The sequence below is a fragment of the Lepisma saccharinum genome, chromosome 1 (assembly GCF_977018435.1).
Source record: "Lepisma saccharinum chromosome 1, izLepSacc3.1, whole genome shotgun sequence".
Classification (NCBI taxonomy): domain Eukaryota; kingdom Metazoa; phylum Arthropoda; class Insecta; order Zygentoma; family Lepismatidae; genus Lepisma; species Lepisma saccharinum.
This window is the reverse complement of record NC_139229.1, coordinates 105,366,105-105,391,281: the sequence shown is the minus strand read 5'-3', so window position 1 is coordinate 105,391,281 and position 25,177 is coordinate 105,366,105. Positions and strand designations below refer to the sequence as shown.

Genomic DNA, 25,177 nt, shown 5'->3' with positions numbered 1-25,177 from the left:
TTTTTTCCATTTAGTTCGTTCGTCTCCTAGGGCCGACTCCCGAGACGAGACTGTAAGAAAAGCAGATATTGCGAGCGAAACGAGCAGGAAAACTATACGAAATGTATTTTTATTTTATAAAATTTAAAATCGGAGGATGCAATTGCCCCTCTGTGCCTCCCTGCAAGTCTGGTATTCGTTAAACAATCGATAAGTGACAATTAGTAAGTAATATGTACAAATTCTGCTGTGGTCTAAATGAGCTACAAAATTGTTACTATTTATGTTTTTTAAAACCGAAAACAATATCAGTTTAACATGTCGTATAAACACTTCCAAAATATTGTCAACTTTTAACATTGTGCCAATACTAGTGACTCCAACAAACATAAAAGGTCGAGCGTATTGAGGAAAACAAATTACCAATTTTTTTGGTAAGAATTGATAATTTAGATCGATTTATCAGTTAAATTTTGAATTCGACGGAGGGAATTTACCCTTATTTGCCACTCCGCCTGCGGATACCCTTGGGAAACGAGTGCCAGTATCTCTAGTGGCGGATAAAAATCAGTATAAGCATGCACACACAAATCTATTTAATGGCAAAGAAATGTAATTAAAAATCAAGAATTGCCTACCAGAAAGCAAAATACGCAAATATGAGGTCTACATTGCAATCATGTACAGTCTCGGACACTTCTGAGTTGTAGCTATTCCATTGCAAGTAAATTAGTTAGGTCATTACAACCCAGAAGTGTCCGTGACTGTACTACCACACACTTAGAAATTACGTATGAAATAGTAGACGTCATACATAATTAAAAGGGATGAAGAGAAAGATTAAAATGCTTGTATAGAATTGGAAGCTGGTTCCTGCATGAGTTTGTCTTCGTTCAGTGACTGGTACTTGGTTCAGTGACTGGTACAAATCACGTAGCATGTAGTCACATGAAAAAGACAGTCGTATGATTTCAAGACATGACAGTCGGTATTCGGTGTCAGTTTTCCCTAAAACTAATTCCATCTTGAATATTCTCTTTCGTCAGATTACTCTTAGATTTTGTTATTCCTACTTCTTACTTCAATATTTGTCTCATCTTGCCTGTTCCCCCTATAATTTATTTATGAACTACATAATGTATTTCTTAGCCTGAGAAAGGACAATTCAGTGTTATGTATGGCTTCGTAAATAGAGCACCACGCGAGCATTTATTATTCTACTGAAGCCTGTGTTCTTGTACGTAATACCAATAAACGAAGCCAGCAAAAAATTGACCACTTTCTCTGAAGCGGAAACCTGGATAACATTTGATAAAATCATCATTCTCGTTCACGCAGACATAGTCTAACCCTACACACATACATCCCTAAGTAGTAAATCAAGTCTTTTACATATATATCTACGTGCATATGCGGATCCAGATTTCTTTTACTGGGACGTACACAGAATATCCTGTATTCATATGGCAGCCCCCTCCCCACCAAACCCATTTTTAAACATCAAGAAAAAGAAGTATGAAACAAATTGTTCTACGTATATCCACCATCTATTATTTCGTGTAACTTTTTTTAAAGTCTAACCAGTTCTAAAGTACTTGTATTAATTATCATTTAAACACAGAGAAATAAAACTGAAGCTTGATAACTTACTTCCTCAATGTCTTTGTGTAGGATCGACACATGTCAAATGGTCCTGCAGGGGGTCAAACTTCCACCACGTGTGAATACGCTAAAAGTTAATTAACTTTCTATCCTCATTTTCGGATTTAGTTTATTTTATTTTGAATTGCGGATAACTCCATTGTGAAATCTGGGCTATGGACCGTATTTATGCATACGCTCAAACAGTAGAATGTGAATATATCCATCTAGTACATTCCATTTGAAAGTGTTTCGAGTTTATAAAATTATATATAGGGTAAATGTGTAACTTCGAAATTCTCATGACCTTCTGCATACCGTTTGAGCTCAATTAAAAAAACAACAAAAAATACGGAAGTGATCGAACCCTTTGAGAGTCATAGAGCACGTTTGGCGTGCAATCCTTATGGGAAAGATAAAAACGCGTAGGGCAGACAGAAAATGTCACTTGGATACCAAAATTTAAGTGGGCTGATTTTAGATCCATTGGCTCCAACTGGGGTGGTTACTTGCTAATTCCTCGCCTTTTGGGAATTTTTCACTATGCTAAGGCTACACTCTGTCTCGGGAATCTCTGGAGCACGCGGAATGAAGCGAGGCCTCTGCGCAAGTAAGGACTCGATTTTTTCCTTCTCTGACGTTATGCTAGGCCTTGCTCTACAGATTCCAGAGACAGTGTATGGTAGTGTCAAAACAGATAATAAATTGCACAAAATATCTTAAGGCCACGAGGAACAGTTTCAGTGTCCAGTTTTTCTGGAAATACCCTAAACCTTCCCTCCCTCATCGACCTTTCCCGGCGGCGAGCTGCAGAAACAGATGTCTGTGCGCTGGATGGTTGAAGGAGGGGGAGAAACTTAACTGTACGGTTATGGGAGTATTATTTTACTTGTTCTCTAGGGAATATCAAATTTCCAATGGCGTAAAAAAAACATGAACGGAAAGAGTACATGTTCAAGATTTTTGTTTGTGGTTAGACTTAACTTGAAGTTGCTTCTCCATAAGAAATATATGGGATTCTGTCAATACTTATTCGTCATCATTTTTGCAGATCGTATCTAGCTCAATAATCAACTTAAAAAACAAGATTCCACTTGTTACAAGGGTGATAAATTCATACCCTGGTTTCTTTTCAGTAGCGTTGCCCATTCCAACGATTTGAAATAAATGCACCCCTGATGCGAAACTGTCACTCTTCGCCTTAACCCTTAGTACGCCGCGCGGTCTGACGAAAGTAAGCCCAGTGTCGACGAGGCTTTGAGCGGGAAATTTGAATTCGTATACATAATGGAGAAAAATCGTAATAACTCTGGCACTATGGGACCAATCTACTTCGGATAACTTTTGTTTTGCAGGTAATACATCGGTGCATGCAACCATGTAAAATGTGGATGCCCCAACCGCGGGGGGTTACGGGCGGGGGCTGCATCCCCCGAATTTCAATGAAAAAAGCATGAAAATGTAGAGTTTGCCCCCCTCTTCTCCAGCTACTTTGGGGAGAAAACCGGAACTTTTGCTTCTTTTTTTAAGAATGGACCTTCCGCAACAGAATGAAACTTGATTCATGTTCGTAGGTGCAATACAATTTGAATAATAAGGCAAAACGTAAAACTCTAGCGAATTTTAGCCAATTTGCATATTATTCATAAAATTGTTATAACTGACACTATGGGACCAATCTACTTCGGATAACTTTTGTTTTGCAGGTAATATATTGGTACATGCAACCATGTAAAATTTGGATGCCCCAACCGCGGGGGGTTACGGGCGGGGGCTGCATCCCCCGAATTTCAATGAAAAAAGCATGAAAATGTGGAGTTTGCCCCATCTTCTCCAGCTACTTTGGAGAGAAAACCGGAACTTTTGCTTTTTTTAAAGAATGGACCTTCCGCAACAGAATGAAACTTGATTCATGTTCGTAGGTGCAATACAATTTGAATAATAAGGCAAAACGTAAAACTCTAGCGAATTTTAGCCAATTTGCATATTATTCATAAAATTGTTATAACTGACACTATGGGACCAATCTACTTCGGATAACTTTTGTTTTGCAGGTAATATATTGGTGCATGCAACCATGTAAAATTTGGATGCCCCAACCGCGGGGGGTTACGGGCGGGGGCTGCATCCCCCGAATTTCAATGAAAAAAGCATGAAAATGTGGAGTTTGCCCCATCTTCTCCAGCTACTTTGGAGAGAAAACCGGAACTTTTGCTTTTTTTAAAGAATGGACCTTCCGCAACAGAATGAAACTTGATACATGTTCGTGGATGCAATACAATTTGAATAATAAGGCTAAACGTAAAACTCTAGCGAATTTTAGCCAATTTGCATATTATTCATAAAATTGTTATAACTGACACTATGGGACCAATCTACTTCGGATAACTTTTGTTATTGGAATTTTCGTAAACACGATTGTAAAACATGTTCCCGAACGAACTGTCAGTGTTTCAACCTCAATATATAAATATAAGTGTGGCAAACCCTCGATAATTGTACCTAAAGCTGTTTGTAACATATGTGTTACAGAGGCTACAAGGGACATACTTTTTTGGTAACATATGTGTTACGGGGACGGACTAAGGGTTAAAGGCGACGATGTTACCACGACGCCATGGGGACGCCCTTATGCAGTTGTTGATGAGAGTTTGTATAGCTATAATCTTAACCTATGGTATTGTAATATACCTATTTAATAAGACAACCATACGTGTTCAAGCACATTGTTTGCTTCAATGTCCATAATTATTATTATATAATATGTGCGATGTTATTCCTGCACACATTATTTAATGTTACAATCGGAAGAAAGTAAATGTTATGGAAGATGGAAGATATCGTACTTATTGGCGTAAACGTGTGCGGTTATGTGATGTGTAGCTACATGAGTAAAATAGCAAGGTTATTTAAAATGGAAATGTATGTGGTAGCTTATAGGCACCAAAAGGTCTAGGTTTATTGACGAATGTGTTGAATTTCTAAAGAGATGATTTTGCGTGTCTCATTTCTAGGTCATTGGCGTAATATTTTGAAGCTGGTGCTCGCTACTAGCATCGATAAACGTCCTAGTTCGATACGATATGGAACGACAGTTCCATAGTAATCAGCACACCGATAGGATATGTTTATTGCATTTCGTCATTCATGACACAAACACATACAATACTTGTGTAGCTGTTCTCAAATTAATTATTCAGGATGCATGATCAGGCGTTTGACTTGATGCCCAGGAATCGAAGAACCTAAATATGATAGACCTGTATTTGGAGAGGGGATGAGAGGAAATCCAGCCCTCTGGTTTCTTGATTCCCTCTTTGTTTTTAATTTTTAGCTCTTGGGGACACACGCACAGCCACAGGAATTAAAAATTGGAACACCTAGATTCTGAAATACTCGCTTCCCTGCAAGGCGTTATGTGTGTTGCCTAACTCTACGGCGATGAAAAGATTTTAATAGCAAATTTTCAAGGACAAGTTCAGGGGAAGGAGCTGCCGTGGCCAACACTTGCCCCTCCCTTCTGGACGTCCATGTCGATAGAAATCGTGCATACTCTGTCCCGTCTATCACTGGAGCAAGGCCGCGCATATCGGCAGAGAAGGGTGGGGAATCGAGTGGGCAGAGCGAAGCAGTACACGTTGCTGTGATGGCTGGTAACTGCAGTTTTTCCCCCAATTCAATCCCATTCTCTCTCACGTGTTCATTTATGGGGCCGTCTCGCTTCACTTCTTGCGCAGAGACTTAACCTTGCGGGCTAAGGCGTCATGCTTTGGACTCCGGCTATGCGATGCGTGCAGGTTCGAGTCTCCTAGAGGAAGCATAACAACTTTTCTCTTGAGTTTTTGCCTTGTGTATGGGACCAGTGGCCACCCAACATCGCGAGAAAATTGGGGAGCTACGAATGAGTAGTGTAACCTGGTCATGAAAACCTACAACTAATACTGTGGATTCGTCGTGCTGACCACACATCACCCCATAACTGGTTGGATGATCTCCACCTTTGGTGAGTGAGTGAGTAGAATCAGGAGTGAGTAAGGCTGGCAGTCAGTATGTAGACCCGGACCCTCAATGGGGTGTTGCACCAAGCATTACCTATATATTATCCTTGGTTGCGCCACGTGTTATTATTATTTCTTCTTACTACAATTGTAAAATTAACTGAAGTTGTTTTCGACTAACGGTAACTACAATTGCGTTATTATTCATAATGACCAATTGTAAATCAAACTGAGTTACTTTTTGAGTAAGTATCTGAAACTGAAATTTATATCACTGCGAAAAAATATGTGCATGAAAGTGAAGAAATGGAAAAATTGGCAAAGAATAATGTAGAACTTGTTCACCAGTAGATACGTAACTATTTCAAATCTCCTTTGTTTCATTAGGTTATAAAGCAACAAAATATGCAGTTCTCATGTTTGCCTGAATTTGGGCAATGGCACAACACCATGGAAGTTAATTTTTATATTTACAATACAGATCTTCAGCTATTCATTACATTTTGTTCATTTTTTAAAAATATAAAATGAGGCCTTCCTGTCAGCATGGTAGTGCAGCAAATTGTAATCCTCGAGTCCTAAGTTGAATCCCTGGTGGAGGAACATTGCGTTGTGGTTCAGATCCCACTTTCAATTGTAGGTCCAGTGTCGATTATCCTAGTGGACTTAATCTTTGGCAAACATTAAATATAGTACAGTGGTTGAGAGAGAACATATACATGATACAATTGTTGTATTGAATCTGTATGCTGTTCTTTTTCAGTTTATTTACTGTTGTTAAACTATATAGTATGTGAAAATAGTGCATCTCTAAGTTATTCACATACTTTGTTGCAGTATTTGTGCAAACTGATAAAGCACAATACTAATAGTTCTGCATGAGCAGTAACAGTGTTTTCACAAAGATGAAATAAATAAGTTCCACCACACTCATTAAACTGGCTCCAAGGAACAGACTAAAGACACCACCAATAGACACTGCAAAATAAAAGAAATAGTAACAATTAAAATTATCCTTTCTTTGAATACGAAATTGAGAACAGAAATGTTAAATGGTATAACTTACAGCTGCATGATATACATATGGAAAGTGAAAAAAATATGAGTTAAGTTTTACTGAAATGAAGTTGAAACTTAAAGACATCTGACTCAATGTTAGTACAGATTACCATATTTGCGGATGTACAGTAGAATCCATAAGTATTACCGTGCAAATTGTCCATCATCATGTTCGTGCGCTTTATTTGACCCAATAAGAGCTTCAAGAACTAATAGAAGACTTTTGACAATTTCTGCACCATCATACATAAAAATCCATCGCTTAAAAATACATAGGTGGTCCTTTAAATGTATTCATTTCAGAGTAAGAACAATAATTGTTATCGCAAACTAAAGATAATTGTCTCCTGATCAGTTACAAGTAAATTTTTGCCTTTGTATGTAGTACAACATTTAATTATATGTTAGTAAAAATGAAGTCCACACAGCAGAACCTTTAGTTCCAGAGCCTAACTTGACTGAAGTTAAAGATGCTATTAAAAGGCTAAAGAATAACAAAGCACTTGGCATTGATTTAATACCAGCTGAGTTAATTAAATATGGTGGAAATTCGTTAATATGTCAAATTCATAAATTAATTTGTTTAATATGGAATAAAGAAGAAATCCCTCAACAGTGAAAAGAATCCATAATTGTTCCTGTGTTTAAAAAAGGTGATAAAATGAACTGCAATAATTACCGTGGAATTTCTCTACTCTCAACAACATATAAAATATTATCTAACATTCTTTTAACAAGACTAACCCCATATGCTAATGAAATTATAGGTGATTATCAATGTGGATTTAAACGTAACAGATCAACTACAGGTCAAATTTTTCACATCAGACAGACACTTGAAAAAAAGTGGGAATATAATCAAAATGTCCATCAGCTATTCATTGATTTCAAAAAAGCATATGATTCGGTCAAAAGAGATAAATTATATAATATTTTAGTAGAGTTTGGAATACCTAAGAAGCTTGTTAGTATGATAAAAATATGCACCAGTGAAACAGAAAGTAAAATTCGTGTTGGTATTAATATGTCTGACAAATTTACAATTCATGATGGGTTAAAACAAGGAGATGCATTATCTCCATTGCTCTTTAATTTTGCCTTAGAATATGCTGTAAGGAAGGTAAAAGAAACTAAAGAAGGACTAAAATTAAATGGTGAGTGAGTGAGTGATTTAGTTTATTTTACTTCGCGTTTTGTGCCTCTTGGCTAATTTGCGAAGATGGGGATGAGTGATGAAATGATGAAAGTGATGAATGGACATTCACAAACAACCAAGCCCGACCGGGATTCGAACCCGGGACCCTTGGCGTAAAATTAAATGGTGTGACTCAGTTGTTAGCATATGCAGATGATGTAGACTTACTGGGGGATGATGTGAATACAATTAAGAATAATGCTAAAATATTTTTCAAAACTGCTCAAGAGATAGGTTTGGAAGTTAACAAGGAGAAAACTAAATATATGATTACAGGCCGAAACCAAGTGTTAGGTAATAATCAAAGTCTAATTATTGATAACAACTCGTTTGAACCAGTTTCCAAATTCAAATACTTAGAAGTAATATTAGCAAATGAAAATTGTATTAAAGAGGAAATAAAAAGTAGGCTTAATTCAGGAAATGCATGTTACTTCTCTCTTCATAAACTTTTGTCTTCTCGTTTAATATCTAAGAAACTAAAAGTTAAAATATACAAAACAGCAATTTTGCCTGTAGTATTATATAGATGTGAAACTTGGTCCCTTACATTGAAAGAGGAACATAAATTGAGATTATTTGAAAATAAGATCCTTAGGAAAATCTTTGGACCTAAAAGGGATGAGGAGACTGGTGAGTGGAGAAGCTTATTTAATTTAGAACTACATAATTTGTATTCATGTCCAGATATTATTAGAATAATTAAATCAAGAAGACTTAGGTGGGCAGGCCATGTGGCACGAATGGGAGAGGAAAGAGGAGTTTACAGGATTCTTGTTGGGAAACCTGATGGTAAGAGACCTGTAGGAAGGCCAAGACGAAGATGGAGGGACAACGTTGAGATGGACCTAAAGGAAATTGGTAGGGATGGAAAAGAGTATATAGAACTTGCTCAAGATAGGGAAAGATGGAAGGCCTGTGTTGCTGCAGCCATGAACCTTCGGGTTTAAGAAGGCTAGGGAGTTAGTTAGTTAGTAAAAAACAAAAGTCTGTGTTCAATCAGTGCAAAGTATACGACATTTAAGAATTTGTGAACAGAGCTGAATGGTAATATTAATTACATGGATGCCGACCTTGTAACTACGTATAATATTCCTTTATTTAACATGAAAAAATGTCCGTATTATTGCTCATACGTCGTCTCAAATTGTGCAGTTCAAAGTGCAAGAGTTACGTCTTTAACACATTTTCTTTCTAGTCACAGTGGAGGATATTCACTTACTTCTTCATGCTATGTTCCAATTTACAAGAATTATGTGCTTCATGATATACAATGAGGTGAAAGAAATGTAATATACATCAATAGAATTTTACGACTTTGTTCAATTTTATTAGCCTACGTATTTCACAAAAAGGTCCCGGGTTCGATCCCCATTCCGGTTCAAATCCGGGAACTTTTCTAACGATGGAAGCGGCTCCGGCGCCCACCCAGCGTCGAATAACATGGGTACCTGGGGGTAACCCTGGGGGGTAAAGGCGGTCAGGGGCGTGATGCTGATCACATCACCCCCACTCACGACCGGATCAAGAAAGTGTGGGGCGTTACCCCCACACCCCCTATACGCCTTCATGGCGTGGTGCTATGCACAGGGGAACACTTTACCTTTTTTTTTTACCTTTTACGTATTTCACAAATACAACGTGGATAATTTTGTACCTTTTTACTCAGTAATCGATGTTATATTTTCCCTTTGTCGATTTTTTCTGTCAAAAACGAGAAGATCGTTTTGATTATTGCGATCTAGTTAGCGAACTATATAAAAACGTGCACTTGTGCCACCAACATTTAAGGTTTTTGGAAATATAGACAAGTTGTAGAGAAGTTGCTAAAGTGAAAATTGTGATTTCATGTAACACATTTGCTTTATTTACATTTATGCTATGTTGAAAAGTAGGAGAGTGAGATATTATCTCAACCTGTTCTAAATATCACAAGTACAAGGGGAAAATATAATTATCAACTTACAATATTGCATGTCACGATTTCAGTACATATTCAGGTACAGTTAGAATTAAATTGTCGTTGTTAGGGATGAATGAAACACACGCTGATATATAGTATGTAACATTCTTATTCGTACACGCGGATATTCAAAGAAAATGCTTTAATATCTGAAAGGAAGTACACTCTTTTGAAATTGTTTCTTTATAATTTAATAACTAATATCATTAGGAACATAAAATCTTACCCAAATTCTGTATAACCAATGACAATAATAAATTAAATGAAACTGAAAGAGAAACATGCAATTTTTGTACAACGTTTCTATTCGTACACTTAATAATATAAAAGAAAATAGTATATTCTGAACAAATTGACTGACAGTTCTAATTCTTTGATGCGTATCATTTGGTTTTGATTACTGCTTGACACCCGTTCTTCATAAAATTAACCAGTTTCCGACATGTTTCAGAGCTTATTTTATTCCACTCGGCTTGAACAACAGTTTTCAACTCTTGTTTGGACTTGACGCCTGCTTTATGGACTGGCCTCTTCAAAATTGCCCATAAATGCTCAATGGAATTTAAGTCTGGACTTTGAGCTGGTGTTTGTAGTAGTTTTGGCACATTCAATATTAGCCAAGTCATGTTAACTCGCGCCTTATGCTTACTGTCATTGTCTTGTTGGAATCTGTAGATAGGCTGCATGTTCATTTTTTTGGGCACTCTGCTTTACATTGTTCTTCAATATGTCCAAATAGACATATGCATCCACCATGATACCATCAATAAACTGGATGGTACCAACACCTTTGAACGATGTACAGCTGTAATTCATTAATGACCCACCACCGTGTCTAACTGTTGGAACTGTGTTAATGTGATCATTGTCTTTATTTGATTTTCTCCAGACCATATTTATCCCCATCTGACCCGTATACGTGGGTCGTTCAATATATAAGTTTCCCTATGCTGTAAAAAAATATATTTTTAAGATACATTAGAAAACTATACATACATATGTAGGAGGATCCTTCCTCACTTCTCCACATAATCCCCATAGAGATTCAGGCATTTGTCCCACCGTTGCACCAATTTGTCCATACCCTTTGCAAGAAAATCAGGGCTCTGGCTATTGAGCACTATTCTCACATTCCGCTTCACTTCATCTGTTTCAAAACGGTAACCTTGAAATTCAGACTTTAACACCAGAAAAAGATGGAAATCACTCTGCGCTAAATCGGGGCTGTATGGAGGGTGGGGCAGCCGTTCCCACCCTAATTCTTCAATTTTGTGTTGTGTTTGCACTGCTGAGTGGGAGCGAGCGTTATCGTCAAGAAGAATGACACCAGCTGACAGGAGACCTGGTCGCTTATGTCGAATTGCGTTTTTCAGTTTATCCAATGTTTGACAATAAGGGTCAGCGTTAATTGTTCTTCCTCGTTCCAAAAAGTCCATAAGCAGAACGCCCGTAGCATCCACGCTCGCTTCTGAACTCCTTATGACGTGAGCCCGCGTTTTCCGAACAAGCATTTACTTTTCGCCCTTGAGCGCATGCGCCTTCACGTCTGATAACGAATCGATTGTTGTTCCTTGTAGACGAAGGATGGCGCTTGTCAACCATGTGCTTCTTTTTAATGGCATTGTTTTATACAATATTTTATAGCACAGGGAAACTTATATATTGAACGTCCCTAGTATATTAATCTTCGACTCGTCTGACCATATGACACTATCCCAAAATTCCTGGTCCTTGTGGATGTGATCTCTCGCGAATGAAAGTCTATTCCTGCGATTCACCTTATTTACATACGGCCTCTTTCATTGTATTCTGCCAAGATATCCATGCTTCCACAAGGCACGTCGGACAGTTTGATCGGACATCATCTTGCCAGCAACATTTTCTACTAACGGTCGTAACTAAGGAACACTTAGTCGGTGGTATTCTCGCACTCTTTTTAAAATAAAGCGTTCAACACATTTATTCAACTGTCTCTCTTTTGGTTTTCTCGCCACATTCTATGTTGAACCTTCCTCTCTAAATTTGTTTACTATGTATTGAACTGTGGAGTGTGGTTCATTGACTGTGTGTCCAATTTTTCTTAACGAATAACCTCTAAGGGCCAAATTTATAATAACATCCTTCAGGCCGGAACTAAGTTCCTTCACTTTGCCCATTTCGAACACGATGATAGATAGACGATAGGTCTACAACAATACCTACGCTAGCATTCCGCTTGACGGGGAGCGCGCCTGTATGTTCAAACTTGTTACAAAGTTGCAAACTGCACGAAATCGCCCGAATAGCGGTGGCGCTGCATGCGAGGAAGATTGAAACTCTTGCCTGTACGAATAACAATGTTTCATGAAACAGCGTGTTTTTCTATTTTCACACAAATTATGTGCTCTGTTTATGCACTTTGAACATACATTTTTATTGACATTTGTTGGTGAAACCTAAATTAACATTAATTTCCAGGTACATATGAAAATGATTATATTTACTAGTAGATATGACATTTTTCCTCGGAAATTCTATGTGTACGAATAACAATGTTACATACTGTATATTAAAACGTACGCCTTATCCTTTAAAATAACTTGTCCCTTGGTTTTTACCATTATCTAACTTGTTTACCGAGAAGGGATATAATTATAAGGATTTTAGAATACGATATTCTTTTAACAATAATATCCTGATAGAGCATGAGGTTTATTGTGTCCTGTTGCTTCTTGCTTTGAACTTCTTAATTAAAGTAAGTTGTTTGCCAGTTGCAATAATATTCTCAACGAGTTTCATTTTCCGTGTGATCGCAAATCCCTTTTCAAAGGTTTGAATTACTGTTAGGTCATTTAAGATTTGTGTTCTTAGCCTCTAGGTACTGCGAATAGGTTAGGCTAGTACGTTTGTTGCATTAGTATTTGTACACTTTCTCTCTTTGCTTGCATGTAAGATTTTGATGCGAACAATGATTTTAATAAATGTAACTTACAACCAAACCACGGGAACTTGTGCATCCAAAGATTTACCAGATTTCTGGAAAATTAAATATTTATCAAATTAGACACGGGAATTGATTTTCGAAAGTTGGAAAGCTCATTTAATACGAAATTCTAATCTTACAAGCTCTTTCCTCAACCATCTCTACGTAAACTTTTACAAAATTATCTTGAATACATAACTTTGACACTAAGTTCTCATTTCACAGCAATTTAATAGCAATTATATACTAATGACGATATTTGTTTACGAACTTACAGTAAGTTCGAAATGTAGGATGAAATTTTATCTATATCGCTTTTTTCCATTGGTAATTTGAAGAATAAAGATACTTTATGCAGAACGGTAAATATTTTTTTTTTACTTTTATCAATATTATTTACGTATTTTCCAATGTCGTTTAACATCTGCAACGTTCTGAAGGAATAAGAGAGGACTATTCACTCATAAAACTAAATTTTATATTCTTACGTACAATGCACTTTGTTAAATGTTGTCAATAGACTATACTTGACTAATCCTGTGATATCACGGAAGCTGGTGTTAGGCCCGTACACAAGTATAAGTATCTCGGAGGCCCCGAGCAGTCCCACATGGATTCATGATGGGCAAGTAGGATAGATATATGTTTTTTAATATGTACGATGTAAACAACTCAATGGTGACTGTAACAAAATAGACATGTGATTGCAAAGAGAGTAAAATTGTGTAGCGAAAATCGGGTTACTGCTCTGGCATCAGTGACCTTGCTGTGGCGTGAACTATGCAAGGTGGGTTATCATTCCTGCAGGTGACTTCACCCTGTAACCACATAGCGGAAAATTGTATTTTCAAGGTATGTAGTAATCTTTGGTAGGATTTCTTGCGATCAGATTTAATTGTATTTATAATAATTTTACAGTGTTAGGTTCGATGCTGATAGTAATTTTACGTTTTCACCAGGTTAGGAGCGTTAGGTTTGGTGTCGTAAGCATTTACACCTTCCTCCCTTTTTTGAGTGTGCATGAAACCTGTTTTACGGATACGAAAGTACTCCGAGATACAAGAGATTTTTCTTACGCGAGCCACATTTCGGAACAAAATATCTTACTTGTTTGTGTTTCCCGCACTTAGAAAATCTATCAATTTATTAAATAATAAAAAAAGCCGTAATGTTCGAGCAGGAACATTTGGAGCTTTGTTGGCACGTTCAAGGCATTTGTACCTGCTGGAAAATGCAGTCATTTTATTTTATATTGTTAAGAAATTCACATATTGTTGGTTTTAGTCGAAGTAGGTGGAACCGTACGTTCTGGACCCATCCTTTGACCTACTTTTTATTTTACGACGTTTTACGGACTAAACTAACCTACAATGAGAGAAAAATGGACAGAAAAAGCTCTGGCATCACTTTTTAAGCTATTTTTTACCTCCTGCAAATTTTTGCTCTTATGCTAACTCGTCCTTTGACCTACTTTTGAAATGACTTTCCTATAAGGCTGCTGTCTCCTCTCACTGTAAGGTCCCTTAGTGTAATCTACTACGACCTGCTAATATAGGCTTCTGCTCTCAGTGTAATCTGCCACGATGTGTTTTTTTAAAACTCTCAGGTGTGATCTTCTACAATGTGTGTGTGTGTGTGATAATCAAAATTTATTTTTGTTAAGGAAATCCCTGGCCCCTGCTACGACCTAACAGGGGACCTCTCCTACGATGTTTTGGACCCCTGTTACGATATTTTTCTGTAAATTGCTCCTCATGATGTAAAAATTGGTATTGTAGCGGTATTTGAAATCGAGTGTGCTGCGTGAAGGGGGAAAAATCTCTTCATGTTCACTGAACAATAGGAGAGCGGAAGAGTACTTCCGGGCTTTTCATCGAAAGCGTGGGGTGCGATGATGTTCAGTTCAGACAATGGAATTGAGGGACTATTTTCTGATGCGGATTACGCCACTTTACTCAACATATCACTCCTCGCATCCTCTTATAATCCGAAGCTCTGCCATGGAAACTTCCATATCATCTAGAGCGACTGTTCTTGCGAGTTGATTCTTGAAACTAACCAAAACAGACGTTAAGGGATTGTGGATGGGATTCCCATGAAACAAGCCAAACAGCCCTTAACGTATTGTTGAAGAAAATACACTCGCAGAACACAAAGAATAGAAAGTTTTTTTGTTCCTGTTGAGTGTGTGTTCCAGAGAAAAGTAAGTACCTTGCATGATATGTTTTCTTATTGGTGTTATGTTCTGCGAGTTGATTCTTGAAACGAGCCAAACAGACGTGAAAGGGATTGTGGATGGGATTCCCATGAAACAAACCAAACAGCCCTTAACGTATTGTGGAAGAAAATATACTCGCAGAACACAAAGTAAAAATGTTTTTTTTCTTGGCTCTTTCTTCTCTCTCTCTCTTTTTTTTCTCTCCTCTCTCTCTCTTTGTTGCCAGATAAAAAGTTTGTACCTTGCATGTTCTTGCGAGTTGATTCTTGAAACTAACCAAAACAGACGTGAAAGGGATTGTGGATGGGATTCCCATGAAACAAGCCAAACAGCCCTTAACGTATTGTTGAAGAAAATATACTCGCAGAACACAAAGTAAAAAAGTTTTTTTTTCTTGGCTCTCTCTTCTCTCTCTCTCTTTTTTTCTCTCCTCTCTCTCTCTTTGTTGCCAGATAAAAAGTTTGTACCTTGCATGTTCTTGCGAGTTGATTCTTGAAACTAACCAAAACAGACGTGAAAGGGATTGTGGATGGGATTCCCATGAAACAAACCAAACAGCCCTTAACGTATTGTTGAAGAAAATACACTCGCAGAACTACACATACATTTTTAGCATGCATTTTTTTGTTTGTGTACCGTTTGTTGATAGGAAAAAAAATGTGTGTGCGGGACACATTATTAGGCCATTTCTTTATTGCGTTTGATATCAAGTGGAAAGTGTGGTTCGGATCTTAACTGTTTTAACTTTTTATGCTCAGAAAAAAAAACTGTAGGCCCATTTATGTTCAGAAGAAAAAAAAACTGTAGACCCCAATTTTATGTTCAGAGAAAAACTGTAGGCCCATTTATGTTCAAAAGAAAAAAAACTGTACACCCAATTTTTATGTTCAGAGAAAAACTGTAGGCCCATTTCTGCTCAGATAAAAAAAAAACTGTAGGTCCATTTCTGCTCAGATAAAAAAACTGTAGGCCCATTTATGTTCAGAAGAAAAAAACTGTAGACCCATTTTTTTATGTTCAGAGAAAAAACTGTAGGCCCATTTTTTTATGTTCAGAGAAAAAACTGTAGGCCCATTTCTGCTCAGATAAAAAAACTGTAGGTCTATTTCTGCTCAGATAAAAAAAACTGTAGGTCCATTTCTGCTCAGATAAAAAAAAACTGTAGGTTCATTTCTGCTCAGATAAAAAAAAACTGTAGGCCCATTTATGTTCAGAAGAAAAAAAAACTGTAGACCCATTTTTTATGTTCAGAGAAAAACTGTAGGCCCATTTCTGCTCAGATAAAAAAAACAGTAGGTCCATTTCTGCTCAGATAAAAAACTGTAGGTGCTCAGAAAAAAAAACTGTAGGCCCCAATTCCTGCTGAGCTTATGGCTTTAGAGGTACTACGAAATGGTCGACTGTGCAGACTATAGATTTTTTTATGAATGTGAATTTTCAGCTCAAAGGCTATGACTATGATTGCAGGGGCTGTCTGCTGTGTTTTGAGTTGCTGTTTTAAGTCCACTTTATGCACGGTGAGGCTAATCGGGGACTGGACCTACAGTTTAAAGTGGGATCCGAATCAATGTGTGCCTCCACCGGGTATCGAACCCGGGGACCCGCCGATTACAAGGCAATTGACGCTACCACTGCGGCATGGGGGAGACCCTGTCTGCTGTGTGGTTGCGTGGTGCTGACCACATCACATATGCGAGTTGTTCTGAATCCAAAGGCGATAGAGTTAGGGGAGATCCGTGAAGGCACTAGACCAAAAAGTTACATTGTTGTAGGTCCCATAGGAGCCGAGAAAATCAATGTCTTGGAAAACGTCTTAAGACAAATATCTTAATCTTTAAGAAGTCGACTTCCGGTCTGTCAAGATGTTACTTCCGGTCTGTCAAGAAAATTTTCTTAAGACAATTATCTTAAGACGTTTTCCAAGACATTGATTTTCTCGGCTCCTAATTGAGCTAGGATGATGATTGTGGGTTTGTTGGATAGGTTTTGATGATAACTACTCAACTACAAGCAAGCGCCCCCCCCTCAATTTTTTTTTCAAGAAATTCGAATTGATCCTAAAACTCTACAAACCTATTGGAGTGTGTTTTAGATTAAAAATTTTGTAATTGGGATTGTAGAAAAAGCCATTCTTGCTCGACGAAGGCGATATATTTTAAAACTGCTCTGTGAGCCTCTCGTTCTTCACGTCGTGGACGAAGGACTTCTCTGCGACCAGGATGACGCTGCATAGAGTATCCTCGGGCAACGGACTGTTGAACTCGCAGACGATCTTGATGTTGGTTCGATCGTTGACCACCACCTGCTTTCTCTTAGATGTGTTGATGACGAACATGGGTCTCCGGGCTTTGAATTCGCTGGGTGTGTAATACATGTCCACGCTTCCCTCGGTCACGCGTTTGTAAGCCGAGAACGCTTCGTAAAGTTTGAGGTAATCGTTTTTGGTCATGTCGAGGTTGTAATTCTCGCGCGGGAACACTTCGTTCCTACCGTTCTTCAGATAAACGTTCTTGATCTTGCAGTCGTCGAATTTGCTGGAATCTTTTTCCTGATTGTTGTCCCTCCCGGTCTGAAAAAGTACAATGACGAAATCTGGCATGTCGAACTGTATGTTGTTGAACTGAGTCGTCACGTCGAATTCCATGTGACTTCCCGACGCTAACTTCTGCACGCACTGGTAACCGTGAAAGTAAATCGGTACCTGCTGACTTTTCAATATCTCCGCTTTGTACTTGAGGGCGTAGTTCGTCTCGTATTCCACGATCGGCATTCTCAACTCCATGCTCCGGATGACGCACTTGGCTGCTTCGGGTAAAGTGTTGGCTATCGGCGTGGTGCCGTCCGGACCCAAAGTAGCGTATCGCATCAGTGCGTCGTTGTCGTTGGCCGCTCTTCGAAATGTGACGCGCAGTCCTCCCTTCCACATGATCTCCTTGTAGTCCGAGAAGAAACCAGGCAGCAGACGCATGGGAAATAGCACCGTGTGACTTCTCGTCGATATTTTGGTCCCGGCTTCGAACCCCCCGGCCTGATAGTATGCTGCGTCCGTTTTGGATAATTTCAACGTTCCCACTGCCGTCGACGTGATGCCTGGATAATCTATTCTGTCGATGACGGTGTTGTGTTTCCTCACCTCCACCTGCGAGAACAGGTGAGGCACGAAGTTGTCCACGAGTATCAAGTTTGCTGCTGCGGGAAACGCGTCTCCGCTTTCCTTCTTCACCACGTCGAATTGAAGGTAGAGGTCCGCTCTGTGAGGATGAACGAACCCGTCCCCTACGTCCACGTCGTATTCGATCTCCCGGTTCGCTTCGTTCAGATTGGCGAACGTGCGACGGTTGGGAGGAAAAGATTGCAATTCGTAACTTTCGATTTGTTCCATTTTACACTATGCGTGTTATTTATTATACGTTGATCTCCACGATGGCAGTGGTCGTTGCACCTGCGAAATCCACCACCTCTCCTTTCTCGTTCGTCACCACCAACTCTATGTCGTCTATGCGGTTGCGACATACTGGAAAATAGATCGGCGAAGAGGGTGTGTAGATGATCGGTTCCATGAACTCGGAACTTGGTTTGAAAGTGGCGATGATTCCCGTCTGCTTGTGACTTCCCAGCAACCCCCCGTCCGAAGATTTCGTGATCATGCCTTCCGCTACGTTGCAGTGTACGTTTAGAGTCTCTATGGCCAATAATTTAGGAATGTTGGTTGCTACGTGCTTGATGCCAGCTTCGAGTTTTGTGTCGTTCTCGAAACCTAAAAGTTCTCCCATGGTGCCCAGGTCCACGGTCTCCGTCGCCGACACGATTTCCACTCTGTGCGTGACCGAATTTTGAGAAAGGTACGTGCCTTTGGGTAATTGAGCTTGCAAAGTGGAAAGATTGTATTGGCCTGGCGTGACGACGATATGTTCGCTTCCGACGCTAAATTTGTTGTTGTGATGCGTGACGTTAGGTATGAGGTACATGCTGTAGAATGCACGCAGAGCTACGGATTTAGGATAGACGATGTCGTCGTGCAGCGTGAGTTTCAAGATCGAAGATTCGCTCGTGAGATGGAACACGCCCATCCTAGTAATGCTGTTTTAGGTTCCACAATGCTTTCTGGAAATCTTCGATCGTAGGCTTATTTATTTGAGAGAGAAACGCGAGCATGGAGAGGCAGAGATGACCGCAGTTCTCGTCTCCAAAATTTTGAATGCGTTCGTCGTTGTAGTATATAGAGGTTTTGTTCGTTTTCAGATAATGAACTAAATTTGCAGGTGGAACACCTCCGAAAGAATCGAAAACGAATGCTTTGTTGTTATCGTTTTTGTGGTAACATATCCAATGCGTGCCTGGATTTTCTTGACCGTCCAAGTTGACTACGCCGCATTCTCTTTTTTTAACGCTTGAAGGTAACGAGTCGGACATGAAAACTCCTCTGAAGTGTTTGATTCGTAATGGTTGGATCAGAGATTCAATGTCTCGGTTGGTGAGTGCTGCTGTTTCTTTTTTTTAAACTTTTTCATTACGCCCTTCCCCTCTTTCTTCTCCATGGCCAGGTTGTGACGTTTCTGTTCTTCCAATTCCGCCTTGTTCTTCTTCGAGTCGATGACGGTTTTCGCGATGGCGGCGCTTCCGCCGGCCAAACTTCCCACGGCCCCCAATGCTGCCAGGATGGCCGGGATGCTGAATATGAAACCTCCGATCTTTTGCTGTTTCCGCGAACGCTGCAAGCGTCTCAATTGAGGTGTGCTGAGCAGCAATTTCATTCCGTGTCCTTTCGACAAGCAAGAACGTTTCTTCTCGCGTTGTTTCTTGGTGAGTAACCCATCGAGGGCACCTAGATTTTTTAGATTCGAATATGGTATCTGGTACACCACACCCTTGGGCTTCATTTTTTTTGATGCTATATGTTATCTGAGAAAGAGAACAACTTTTTTTTTCCCGTTAGGTTTACGATGTGTGTTATTTATATCGTCTCACTCAAAACAAACTGTGGCGATGTGTTATTTATATATATGTATTCTGGGAAAGAAAAAAAGTTTTTGCTTCGCTTAATGCTATCATGTGGTTTACAAGATCGTCAGTTTCAATGTTCGACGCGTACCATTCTTTGGTAAATCTTCTTCTCCCCTGCCTACACTCGTGCAGCTCGTCTAATTTATCGTCAATTTTTTTGTTTGCGGCTCGAAAGAGAGTCTCTGGGGATCGGAACATTTTTTTCATTCCGCTTATTTCTCGGAGGTGATCCATGAAAATCATTTTGCACGGTGAACGAAATTTTGGCGTTACTTTACACAAGTCTATGAGTTTAGTTACATCCCCGTCGAACGTGAACGTAAATATTTTGTGCAACACTTCGGGAGGAAGTTGAGTTATAGAAGTTGACATTTTTTTTTATGGTATGTTATTTATATATTCCGGGGGGTTGGGGTGTCTGTGATTAAACAAATTCTATTACGTGCTTCGTTTTCTTGCCAAGAAGTTCCTTTGTCCCCTTGTACACGATTCGAGTTTTGTTCTCGATTAAGATAGCTAGCTTCTCGTCGGATAACATGTTAGCGTATCGATCTGGTAAAAATAGACTGTATTGTCCGTCGAGCAACAGACGCACCTTGGGACCATACTGCGTAGAAACGATTGAACCGAAAGTTATCGTGTAGGGTTTGTCGACTTCCAATTCCTGAATTTTTACATACTCGACTGACAAATTTAGCATTTGTTTTAATGCTTGGAGATCACTCATTTTTTCAGTCGTCATATCGAAGAGAAATTTCAGGGTGTTAGAGAATTTTAATTTTTCACAATGTGTGTTATTTATATACCGAAGAATTTTTTTTTGAGATCTCGTAGATTTTTTTCACGATGTGTGTTATTTATATATCAAGTTTTCATTTTACTTGTACATTTTTTTTGACAACTTTTTTTTTTCTGACGGTAATAATTTTTCCACGTCAACTTTTTTGACGAGACAAATTTTTTTTTGACGATAAAAAATTTTTACGATAAGGCAACTTTTTTTCTGACGGTAATAATTTTTCCACGTCAACTTTTTTGACGAGACAAATTTTTTTAACGATAAAAAATTTTTACGATAAGGCAACTTTTTTCTGACGGTAATAATTTTTCCAAGTCAACTTTTTTTGACGAGACAAATTTTTTTGACGATAAAAAATTTTTACGATAAGGCAACTTTTTTCTGACGGTAATAATTTTTCCAAGTCAACTTTTTTTGACGAGACATTTTTTTTGACGATAAAAAATTTACGATAAGGCAACTTTTTTTCTGACGGTAATAATTTTTCCGTCAACGTTTTTGACGAGACATTTTTTTTGACGATAACAAATTTTTACGATAAGGCAACTTTTTTTTCTGACGATGTCCACGTCAACTTTTTTTTGACGAGACAATTTTTTTTTTTTGACGATAAAAATTTTTTCCATGGCAATTTTTTTTGGACATGTACATTTTTTTTGACGTATATTTTTTTGTCATATTTTTTTTTGACACGTACATTTTTTTTGACGTGTATATTATTATTTATTTTTCACAGTGTGTGTAAGAGGAAGAAAGCTCGTGCTTCGGAAAACGAGATGATGTGCGTTACAATATCTGCCATCTTCTGTTCAGACTTGCACCAATCGTCCGTGTCCATCCTTTCGTTTAATTTTTTCCCCGCGGCCGAAAGCAGAATGTTGAGATCACCGCACCTCAGACCGCTGATCTCCCGAAGATGGTCCTTGAGAACCATTTCACAAGGGATGTGAAATTCCGGCGTCGTTCTTGCTATGATTACAAGTTTATGTACATCCTCACAATCTTTGTTTACTGCGTGTTTGAATATTTTAGATAGTAGCTCCGGCGGCAAATCAGTTAAACGAGACATGTTGTTATTATTATTATTTTTTACTCTATGTTATTTATATACCCCACCCAAGTTTTTGTTTCGTGTTCATGGCGATGGTGGTACCCAGTGCGGCGACCCGTTCACCCAGCGATGCGTCTCTGCTCACGAACCTTTCGAAAGCTGCACGTTCCAATTTCTTGTCTGCTTCGTGACGTGCATCCAGATCGGTGCGAGTGGTGTTGTAAGCGATGTCGTGATCTTTGCATGCGGCGTCCAACGGATTCACACCCTTGTCTCCTCTCTCCAATCTTTTCTCTAGTTTGGTACCCGGTCCGCAATACTGGTAGCCAGGTAGATGCATCTCGAAAGGTAACTTGTTGATGATGTCGTTCACGAGTCCCTTTCCTTCGGCCACGTTCCAGAATCTCGGAGGCAGCGTGTTGATGATTTTGATGAGGTAACCTATGCCCTTGTCGTCGTTCACGATGAAGTTGGAAAGTTTCGTGCTGATCATGCCCACGATGCCAACCTTCTCGTTGTAAAAATTACGATTGCCTGCATTCTCTTCGCCGGCTATCACCAACAATCGGTCCACGAGTTTCCTCACGTCGTCCACCCAAACGAATTCTTTGGGTAACGTGTTGTAGCGTTTGACGCCGCTGCCTGTTTTGACCTGGTTCCAAATCGGTTTGATGAGATTCCTGTACTTCTCGCCGCTGCTCGATTTCACCCTATTCTGCGAGGCGTCGTTGTTCTGGTACAAGGCATCCGTCATGATTATAATTTCCTTGTAACTTTGGTAATCTTCGTCGGTGTAATCTTTCGGCTGTTTTTGGCGACGAGTTCCCACAGTCCCACCGTACCCGGATACCTGGTCCAACTATCCTTGTCGCCTAAATTGACTTTAATGTCGTTGCCTTCGAAGGTCACCTTCGATTTCCCAATCTTCCACACCACACCGCCGCCTTCGTTGGTTTCCATGCTGGGATACAATCCGAACACTTCATCCTTGTCGAACTTCCCCGTGCTCAGGTAGTCTCGTGCCAAAGGTCCCAACTCGATTTTATCCGAAGACGTGCTGCTTATGGCTCGACGTCGTGGTACATCCTTCAGTTCGAACGGCGTCGAAGGAATGCTCGAAATGGGCGTGGGTACAGCGTAACTTTTAGCTGCAAGTGGTACGAGTTCGTTGATCAAATTTTTATTTTGTTCCGTGACGCCTTTAATTTCTTTACCTAGACCGCTGATGGCATCGATCACAGGTTGATCCTGACGTTTCTTCTCTTCGTAGAATCCGCGATTCTCGGATTTCCAACCTTTGAAGCGTTTCGCGAGGTAATCGCGAAGCTTGAGATTTTCGTCTTCGATTTTTCGTTTCGTCATGACGTTATTTATACACGTCGTTTCTCACAACGTTGCAACGTTTAGAAAGTCGTTGATTTTGTTTCTGTATTTTCCGTCGTTGGGTTTCCTCGTCATGTCGATCGTCGCGAATCCGAAATCGTCACTGTTCCAGCAAGAAGAGCAGCAGCGTTCCGAAAATTGATTGTAGTTCATGTCTCCGCCTACGTAGTCATCGTACGCGTGCTTGAGGTTGGTGTGATCTTGACGAAACAAACATATGAAATTAGCGTTGTCGCGTAGTAACTGTTTTGGAATTTTGGAAAACGTTTGAGCTAGGTAGAAGCAATCCATTCCTTTGTGACGACCTTGCGTGAAAAAGTTACGAATTTCATTTTGATTTTCCAGGATAAGATCGTCGAACACAACGACTGAATTTTCACGACAATTGTCGAGTGGTTTTATTTCCGAAGCGAACGTTGCAATGTCCAGACCATCGTACAGTTTCATCAGTTGCTGGTATTTGGATTGCTCCAAACTTTTCGAGAACACGTACAGGTGCCTGTTCTTCCAATCTAACCAATTCGGTGCGAGGAGAAAATTGTCCACGAGCAGTGTCGTTTTCCCACACCCCGAAGGACCTACGATTAGACAGCGGATGCTGTCGGGAAGCAACTCGCCGTTCTTTTTTTTTCTCGTTTGACTTTCCGGATCCGGTAGACGCTTCACCACATTCCACGTACTCACAAGATCACTTTGTTCGCGTCGATCCAACTCTTTTCCGGAAGTCCCAACCATTTGACAAACAGTTTGTCACCTTTCCTACGCAATACTTTCTCGATGAGGTACGTGTCGGGGTGTTTTGTTTTAGAGAGTTCCTCTTCGTAAAATCTTCCTTTCAAAATCTCGCCGCTACTATCTTTTATTATATACGTGTGTCGGTTTCCGGGTAAAACTCGAACCACCGTAAAAAGTTCCGTGCTCCAATTTTTTGTGAATCCCTTCTCGAAGGTGCGTTTGAATTTGCTGATCCTCACCTGGTCTCCAAATTTGAATTTAGGTTTTTTTGTCGTGGGCGTGTACTTTGGACAGTAAACGGTAGAAATTAAACGCCGCTCGTCAGACTTGGTAACGTCAGCTGGCTTCATGCCTATCGTTCTGTGTACCGTATCATTATAGGTATCGACGAGTTCCGGCAGAATGTCGATCCATTTGTAATTTCCCCGAAGCGTGAATCGTTTCCACATGTGTGTTTTCAAGGTTCGATTAAATCTTTCCACGATGCTGGCTTTGATGTGACTGAAGGTCGAATAATGTCGAACGTCGTGTTTCCGAATAAACTTTTGGAATACGGCGTTGTAAAATTCTGTGCAAAAACCGTGGTCGTCTGCCGCCGCTTTCGCGAAAAATTGTCTTGAATGCTTCCGTGACGCATGTTCCCGTTTTCGCCTTCAAAGGTAGAGCCCATGCGAATTTCGAAAATGTGTCTATGACGGTGAGGAGGTACTTGTTGCCCTTGTTCAATTTATGTACGTTTTTTAACTTTCCGCTACTCATCTCCACGAGGTCGCTTTCCCAGAGGTCGTCGATGCCCTTGGTTACCACCGCCAAATGTTCGTAGTTCCGGCGTGCAGGTTTATGCAATTCTTCGACGATGGCTTGCCTAGACATTTCTTTCTTTTAGAGATTACGTTTGAAGAGAAGCACGAGCGTGATGGGATTCAAAGAGGGTGGTACCTCGCTCGTGTTTTGAACGATCAGCTTATCGCCGGCACTCACGTCGAAAACGGTAAGATCTTCGTCTTCGTGTATTTCATATATGTTGCGCGTTTCGTTCCAACGTGCCAGAGGAATGTTTCCTGCTTTCTGGACACCACGATTCGATATCAACGTCATGGTGGGAACGCTAGCTTTTCTGCCGTGAGACCAGTACGAAAATTCGTTTATCTGAATCGTGCCATCGAGGAGAAACTTGTAGTACGGATGAT

General features: G+C 39.7%; 1 protein-coding gene across 1 annotated transcript in view; it reads right to left on the bottom strand.

The window, feature by feature from the left end:
• Nucleotides 1-6,266: 6,266 nt before the first annotated feature.
• LOC145984922 (uncharacterized) overlaps nt 6,267-25,177 on the bottom strand; it is an 87,937-nt gene continuing 69,026 nt past the window's right edge. The window contains exon 14 of the mRNA XM_083118323.1: nt 6,267-6,596. Coding sequence (XP_082974449.1) covers nt 6,484-6,596 — 113 coding nt within the window. The 3' untranslated portion in view covers nt 6,267-6,483. The remainder of the gene's footprint in view (nt 6,597-25,177) is intronic.